This window comes from Triticum aestivum, chromosome 4B (assembly GCF_018294505.1).
Source record: "Triticum aestivum cultivar Chinese Spring chromosome 4B, IWGSC CS RefSeq v2.1, whole genome shotgun sequence".
NCBI classification, from domain to species: Eukaryota; Viridiplantae; Streptophyta; class Magnoliopsida; order Poales; family Poaceae; genus Triticum; species Triticum aestivum.
In genome coordinates this window covers 70451961-70460689 of record NC_057804.1, presented here as the reverse complement: position 1 = coordinate 70460689, position 8729 = coordinate 70451961, and the positions used below count along the sequence as shown (strand labels likewise).

At 54.4% G+C, this 8729-nt stretch overlaps 1 protein-coding gene across 1 annotated transcript; it reads left to right on the top strand.

The window, feature by feature from the left end:
- Nucleotides 1-2546: 2546 nt before the first annotated feature.
- On the top strand, nt 2547-4458 carry LOC123091077 (protein JINGUBANG). Its single transcript, XM_044512473.1, has one exon. It carries the CDS (start codon nt 2699-2701, stop codon nt 4139-4141), a length of 1443 nt encoding a protein of 480 aa, XP_044368408.1. The 5' UTR covers nt 2547-2698; the 3' UTR covers nt 4142-4458.
- Nucleotides 4459-8729: the final 4271 nt, after the last annotated feature.

The following is an 8729-nucleotide window of genomic DNA, read 5'->3' as shown; positions in this document are numbered from 1 at the left end:
TGAACGCGGATGTGCCGTACGTTCGGTACTTGATCGGTTGGATCACGAAGAAGTTCGACTACATCAATCGCGTTATTGAAACGCTTCCGCTTTCGGTCTATGAGGGTACATGGACACACTCTCACCTCTCGTTGCTATGCATCACCTAGATAGATCTTGCGTGATCGTAGGAATTTTTTTGAAATTACCGCGTTCCCCAACACTTGTGTCCTGATCAGAAAGATGAGACAATGGCGGCTCCCTGAAGATGAAATAAGAATTTCCCCGCCAAGCCCCTGTCCCGGTGGTATGTCAAGCATCGTTGGTGGGTGTGTGGAGGTGTGCCTTCGGCAGCTCTGTTCTTGATGAATTTGTTCGGATCTGGTCGTAGTTTGTCTACGTTTATATTTCTTCAGGTTGAACCCTTGTGATCTACGCTACTCTACATCGGCGGCGGTTGCTGTTCTGTTGCGATGGTTCTATGGGGCCTTAGCACGACGACTTTCCTACTGTCTACTACTACAAGTTTGCCCTTTGCCCGGTTCGAGAGAGGGAGGGGCGATGACGGCGACGCCTTCGGCCAGTTTTGAATGCTTGTAGTCGTCGCTAGATGGTCCACGGATCTGGATATATTTTATTATTATTTATGATGTTTGTTGTACTGTTATGATTGAAATGAATAGAACGGAAGTTTTCCCGCAAAATATAAAATAAAACTTTTATGCATTAATATTCCAGACTTTGTAGTAAACATTGATGGTTTGCAACATTTCTAACAACGTGTTTTTTATGGGTTTTTCCTTATAAACTTATCTGATAACCACGTGTTTTTGCGAATGCAACTTAATATATTTTTTTGTTCGGGCTAAAATTAGCAAAATTAAATATGGACAATGATTAGGATTTAGGAGTACACCCATTGCTGGTGGAGAAAACAATTTTGGGCGGATTGAACTTTTTCACAATAGCTACATGTCAATCGCCTGACTTTCGAAGTTGGTGTTGGTCGATTTTCGGTTGAACGAAGAAACAACCTGATGGGGAGGAAGAACTCGCCGGAGAGGAGGAAGAACCTCGCTGGGAAGGCTACCCCACCATCTATCTTAGAGTGGGAGTGGGGGAGGCAGCACGACGATTGGGGGGGGGGGGCGGTGATGAAGGTTTGCCAGAGAAAAAAAGGCGAGGCCCGGGCCTAGAGGTATGGTCGGGGCGGTGGCGGCACGACGGTGGGAGGAGGTTCCGGGGAGGGCAGGACGGCGAGGCTGCGCGGTAGCGTCGGCGGCCGCGGGCGGTGGTGGCCGGCGGTTCGGCCGGTGGTCCGTGAGGCGGTTGGAAGAAGATTCACCGGGAGGTTGAAGACGACCTGGCAGCCGTTAGATTGGAGATCGAGGGTGGAGAGCAGTCGACTAGCCCAAATCGGGAATTCAGTCAACTCGCACCCAGCCTGTCCCAACTTTTTATATGTTCCAAACAGGCAACGCATGTACAACGATGTCCAAATGGGACATTAATTAGTGCTCAACAACTTGCTTAAAAGTACCGTGTGCTTCTCAAATATATTAAACTAAAGGCACCTTGTGTTCTATAAACGAGTTTATTCAGGATTAGTGCCCTCATAAACTAAGCAAAAGCGTGTGATTCTTGTTGTTTGATTGATTTGGTAGTATGAAATGAGCCCGCACATGCGACCCATCCATAACCCACATGTTGAAACCGTTATGGAAACCTTGGTCCCGGAAGCAACTCGCACACGTATGTACGGTCCATGGCGGTGGCGCCACCACACGCTTGCATTTAACGGAGACGAGCCGCGGGCCTTTCCGCCGTCCGCCCAACCGATTTTGCCCGTTGGGAGAAGAGCATGCACCACTTGTACACCCCAATTGCCATGCATGTTCTCTGCACAACACAAAGTCATCAGAAACAAAAGAATACTTGTACAGTTCCTACTCCGCCCACCAAATTGGTCAAGGACAGGTACGATCGATATAGCTGTAGGCTTGGGTGGCTCGATCCAACACTCAAACCAGATGAGATCTCCCGTATGGAAATAGTGTCGATACATACAGTTTTTCCAGTGGAGTGTCAACACATACAGTTGAGTATGGACCGAGTGCAATACTAGTGATCTCACGTACGAGCCTGACCAGTAGCATCGCAAGAGAATGGTCCATAGTTTCCTTATCCAATTGACCAAAACTAGTGAGATTTTCTTTACTAGAAAAAATCAAAGTGAAGAAACCATCCAATAATGAATGGCACAATAATCCTGCCACCGAACCGGCGTTCGCCGCGTAGTCGCGTACCCACTGTTGGGTGATCAGACAGCAGCCGCCGAGTCCGAGACCCATTCCAATAATGAATACTAAATGAAATAAACCGACAAAATGAAGAATCCTTTAAATGGAAGGAAAAAATCAATCAAATCAGACCCCTGGATGGATCCGGATCCACCTGTCGGAACGTCCTGGCTCCCACGGCATCGCTCTCGTTTCTGTCTCTCAGCGTCTCCACGCGATATATATACCGCCGCAGCTCGCCTCCGTCTTCTCCAACCTCGCAAGCTTCTTCTCCCTTTCCCTTTCGGCCTCGGCTTTCCTTCCGACGCAGGTCATTGCATATTCGGCTCCCTTTCCTCGCCTAAAGGACCCTGCCGCTCGGCGCAGCCCAAACCCACCAGCTGATCGATTGTTTGCTGTGTGAACTGTGGCATCGATCCATGGGTAACCACCAGAAGCTCCTCAACTTTCTCCGGCCGGACCCTGCCGCGGTGGGCGCCTGCTCGCCGAGGTCCTTCTCCTCCTCTTCCCCCTCCGTCTCCGATGATGACGGCTACAGCTGCTCGTCCTACCCCACCACGGACGGCGGGGACGCCTCGCCGTCACGCTACTGCGGCTCCTCGACCCCGCCCACGCCCAAGTCGCCGTGGGCGCACCTCCCGGGCCTCGGCGCCGGGGGCGCCGTTGCCGAACCGGGGGCCACGGGACTCATCGCGTCGCTGGTCAAGGAGGACGGCCACGTCTACTCGCTGGCAGCGACCGGGGACGTTCTTTACACCGGCACCGACTCTCGCAACGTGCGCGTGTGGCGGGACCAGCGCGAGCTCGCCGGGTTCAGGACCGCCAGCGGCCTCGTCAAGGCCATCGTCGTCGCGGACGACGGGCGCATCTTCACCGGCCACCAAGACGGCAAGGTGCGCGTGTGGCGCGCCGACGCGGACAACCCCGCCGTGCACCGCCAGGTGGGGTCGCTTCCGAAGCTCAAGGACTACCTCAAGAGCGCCGTCAACCCCACCAGCTACGTCGAGACACAACGCAAGGGGCGCCAACGCACGGTGTGGCTTCGGCACTCCGACGCCGTGTCCTCCCTCAGCCTCGACGAGGGCGCTGGGCTGCTCTACTCGGCCTCGTGGGACAGGACCTTCAAGGTGTGGCGCGTATCGGACTCCAAGTGCCTCGAGTCCGTCAGCGCGCACGACGACGCAGTGAACACCGTGGCCGCCGCCGGGTTCGACAACGTCGTGTTCACCGGATCGGCCGACGGCACCGTCAAGGTGTGGCGACGGGAGATGGCCGCGAAGGGCGACGCGACGAGGCATGTCCTGGAGAAGGTGCTCAGGAAGGGCGAGGGCGCGGTCACCGCCATCGCCGTTTCACCCGAGGACCGCGTCGTGTACGTGGGCTCATCGGACGGGCTGGTCACCTACTGGTACTGGGTTGACGGCGAGGCGAGATACGGCGGCGTGCTCAAGGGCCACAAGATGGCGGTGATGTGCCTGGCGGTGGCCGGCAACGTCGTCGTGAGCGGCTCGGCCGACCAGACCCTCTGCGTCTGGCGTCGCGACGGGGCAGAGCACGTGAGTCTCGGCGTACTGGCCGGACACACCGGACCCGTGAAGTGCGCAGCCATGGACGAGGAGGCTGCCGCCGGTTCGGGTGGGGATCGCCGGTTCGTGGTGTACAGCGGGAGCCTCGACGGGTCCGTCAAGGTCTGGCGCCTGTCGGACGCACAAGCTGCACCACAGGGTGCGCCGGCGCCGTTAACGGAGCGCACAGCAGCACCGTCGCAGGCCTGGAGTGGCCGGCCGGTCCCGGCGACGTACGCGGAGGCGTGGGCGCCATACCAGCCGATTTCGGAGCCGAAGCGCGTGGCAGCAGCGTGAGGGCGAAGCAACCATGCTCATACGTGCGCGCATGGAAGGAAACAATGTGGTGGCCACACGTGTACTCGAGCAGATCGTACTAGAGAGTGTACATATACGTAGGACCAGTACGAGTTGTGCGTGTATTTTGAGGTGGGAAATCAGATTGTCAATTGTGTGGTGGTGGCCGAAATCTGGTCCGTGCAGTTGACGGGGAGAAATGGGCGGTGGGTTGACAGTGAGAGGTCACGGGCCACGTCAAATTCGGTTGACCGGAGAGGTGATTTTGTTTGTAACCATTGCGATGGATTTCGTGCAACAAGGTGTGCATTAAATGATTGTTAACTTGTTTGCCTAATTCACATCTAGATGTTTTTTTTAGGGTAACTTGTTGCCGCTTTACTTAAGGGCGGTACTAGGCGCCGGTGCGCCGGCCGAAAGTTTCAGCCGGTCGCACCGCAAGCGTCCGATGGGCTGGCTTCCAGCCGTTCACATCGAATCTTCTGTTCATCCCCTTCCTCTACATCGTTCTTATCCCAAACACACAAACCACGCACCGCGAGCGAGCGCCGCCGGCCGCCCCTCTCCGAGCCATGGACGCCCTACCCCCCCCCCCCCGGTCGCCGTTCCCTTCCTCGCCATGGCCCCCTCTCTTGCAGCTCCTGGCCATGGACCCGTCTGGGTTGCGCCGCCCCGCCCGTGATTGTAGCTCACCACCCCATGGTTGCAGCACCGGGGTTACGTTGCCCCGCCATGAGCATTCGACGCACAGGGGCATCGTCCACTGCCGTCTCGTCGCTGTCATCGCCATCAACACTCGCCCCCCTGGGTCTCTGTTTCGCGTGTATAACCATCGCAACAAAAAAAAGTGTCGGATGTAGCTTTTGCTGCCGCCGGTTGCAGCCCGCAACGGCAGCACCTGTCGTCGTCTTTGCACCACTTCATCAGTTGAAGCAAAAACACACACCGGTTCCAGCTTTCATCAATAACGGTTCCAGCATACGCATCGCATGGTTGCAGCTCCGCTCGTAGCCGGTTCCAGCAAAAAAATCATCGCCGGGCATAGCACCATTGCTTCCGATGCAGCTTCGGGAGTTGCTGGTTCCAGCATTTTTGTCTGCTGGTTCCAGCATTTCGCCCGCCGGCCTGGAGCTCTGAAGCATCGCCAGCCTCCCTCCCAGCACCGCCTGAACATGGTTCCAGCATCGCCAGAACACGGTTCCAGCATGACGCGTGTGTCGACTCCAGCAGGGCACGCACTGGTTCCAGCTCTTGGCGTGGCCATTGCAGCTCCTCCGTCGGCAGGTTCCAGCATACCGCATCTATGGTTGAAGCACCCCAGGTCATGTGCTCCGTTTTTCAGCTCGCCGGCGTGGTCAGTTCGCGACATGGTGTCGTCGTTGTTCCAGCCCGGCAGCCTGTGCTTGCGGCACCTACAAACGCGCGGTGCCAGCTCCTAGTGTTGGGCGTCTGCTCAAGAGGAGTCTCGTCACAGCACACTCCTCAAGTGCATAGCCGGAAGTGGCTGCAGCAGGAGGGAGAGGGGGCCTGCAGAGATGATGGAGAAGAAAAGAGCGGCGGCTGTAGAGATACGAGGAGGAAGAAAAAGCAGTGGAGGGGACTGCTTGTGAAGGGATAAGGCTGCATAGTGCGTGCGACGTGGGGGGCCCAGGAAAACGTTTCGATCGCATTGTTTCGTATGCTCCGCGCGCGACTGGCTGAAGTTTCGGCCGGCGCGCCGGATGCAAGCGTTTCCCTTTATTTAATCATCGAACCTCGGAATGTCATCCGAAATTACATCAAGCACAAAGTCCGGTGGAACTCCTAGCCAAACCTTACATAGTTCATCTCCTACCCCTACCTTCGCTAACTTATGAGCGGCAACATTAGCACTACGACTAACCCAAGAAACTTTACTCTCAGCAAAGCTACCAAGGATGGTTTTGATTTCTTCTACCCACGGGCCGACGGCGGAAAGATTCTTGATGTCTTGCTGTAGCATATGCACTACGGCCTGGGCATCCAACTCCACATGAACTCTTGTGGCATTCATCTCCGCTGTCACCTGCAAGCCCCTCTTGCAAGCCAGTATCTCCGAAGCTTCTGGATCGATAGCGTTCGGGAAGAAGTGGCAGGCGGCTGCCAGAAATCCACCGTTGTGATCCCTCAGCACCGCCCCACCTCCCCCTTTCTGGCCATACTTTGAGATCGCTCCATCCGAATTTACTTTTATCCAGCCTTCATCTGGTGGCCTCCATCTTTGCGATTGTGTCCGCTTCGGCTCCCTCGGCGCCTCCCGATGTACCGCTTTCCATTCTGCCATGTGAGTGAACACTGTGTGCATTATTTCATGTGGTGGCGCAATGGGTTTACCTTCGCTTGTAGCATTACGAGCTAGCCACAGACCATAAGTAGCCTGCACCATAATCTCCTTCTCTTCGTCTGAAGCACCCGAGAACCAGTTAAGTAACCAGCGCGCTAGAGCACTCTGGGAGTCGATCGTGCATGGTGGGATCGCCACCGAAACTCTCTTCTCTGAGCGAAGAAGCTGCCAGAACCTCACTGAATGTGGACATGACCAAAAACAATGATGAATCGTTTCTTCACGACCACAGACAACACAAAAAACTCCTGGTTTTATCCGACGTCGATGTAGTTCATACCCTATAGCCAACCCATTCTTGATCATGCGCCACGCATGTATTTTTGCTTTAGCCGGGGCACATGACTCCCACAGCGCCATGAACCCCTTATGCATCTGAACCGAGTCGGAGGGCTCCGGCTGTCCGGTCCTCGATCGGCCCAGCGATCTCCTCAAGTGGTACGCCGACTTTACATTGAAGCATCCATTTCTAGTGTAATTCCATGCCACATAATCTTGCTCATCCGGCCCGCCAATTGCAATCTGAAAGATATCCTTCGCATCACTGGGACTGGACATGGCGTTCACTTTATCCGGGTCCCAAGAGCGCCCGTTCGAAGAAAGCAGGTCGGCAACCCGCGTGATGCCCGTCACATAAACTTGACCCAGTGGTCTCATGCACCCCATTCTTGGTATCCAATTATCATGGTGGATATGGACTTTTGAACCATCTCCAATTCGCCAAATCACACCCTCCCTGAGAAGGTCTCGGCCATGAAGCACGCTCCTGTAGGTGTAAGACGCATTTGATGGACAGGTGGCTGACATTATCGTTTCTTCTTTAAAATAGCGAGCTTTAAGAACCCGAGCACAAAAGGGAGGATGGTACTTGCAGAATTCTCCATGCTTGCTTTGCCAACAAAGCTTGATTGAATGCCTCGGGTTCGCGGAACCCCAAACCACCTACTCTCTTTGCTGCACACATTTTTTGCCAAGAGACCTAGTGCACTTTCCTTTCACCATTCGTTGCACCCCACCAGAATTTCGAGGAGATCGAAGTCAGGTTCCGGCACGTTTTCTTTGTGAGCTGAAAACAACTCATGGTAAAAGTAGGTACAGCTTGAAGCCCAGATTTAACCAACACCTCTCTAGCTGCTTTGGGCAGCCCCTGCCCCTTCAAACCACTTACTTTCTTTTTTGAACTCTGTGTGACATATTGGAAGGTACCTTCCTTCGATCTACCAACCCGTGTTGGTAATCCCAGGTACCTCTCACTCAACGCCTCAGACTCCACTCCAAGAGCGCCCTTTAGCTCAGCCTTCACCTCCTCCTGGCATCCCTTACCAAAAAAGATGGACGATTTTTGCAAGTTGACTCGCTGGCCGGAGGCCTCCTCATAAGAAGCCAGGATCCCCTTTAGAGCCTCCACGTTGGCCCTCGACCCTTCCAAGAACACTATACTGTCATCAGCGAAGAGGAGGTGTGTCACATGGGGGCCAGTGCTCCCAAACGACACACCTTTTATCTCTGCATCTCTCTGAGCTTTCTTCAACAAGGCCGAGAAACCTTCCACGCAAAAAAGAAAGAGGTACGGGGATAGGGGGTCACCTTGCCGCAGCCCCCTAGAAGGTGAAAAATTCCTCGAGAATGCACCATTTAATTTGACAGAAAAAGTTGTTGTAGAGATACACCTCATTACCATCATGATCCATGCATGAGAAAAGCCAACTCTTTCCAACATCTGCTGCAAGAACACCCACTCAACAAGGTCGTACGCCTTCATCATGTCCAGCTTCACCGCACATAATGGCTTCTTCTTCTTCCTCGTTCGAATGGCATGAACGCACTCGTAAGCCACGAGTACATTATCGGTGATAAGCCGGGCCGGTACGAACGCACTTTGTTCCTCTGAAATAAGAATAGGGAGGATACCTTTCAACCTATTAGCAAGCACTTTTGTAGCAATCTTATATAATACATTACAAAGGCTAATCAGTCGGAACTGGGACAACAACTCCGGTGAGTTGGTCTTCGGAATCATTACGATGACCGTGTCATTGAACGCAGCAGGGGCAGCAACCCCACTCAAAAAGTCCCGGACAGCCCGGCAAACATCCTCTCCTACTTGCGCCCAGTGGCGTTGGTAGAAAAGGGCCGGGAGGCCATCCGGCCCCGGTGCCTTCCTTGCGCCCGTCTGAAAGAGCGCCTCTCTGATCTCCTCGTCAGTGATCGTAGCAGTTAATGCAT

Bases quoted from the DNA above. Each gene is read 5' to 3' on its own strand.
- LOC123091077 (XM_044512473.1), top strand. From the start codon at position 2,699: ATGGGTAACCACCAGAAGCTCCTCAACTTTCTCCGGCCGGACCCTGCC.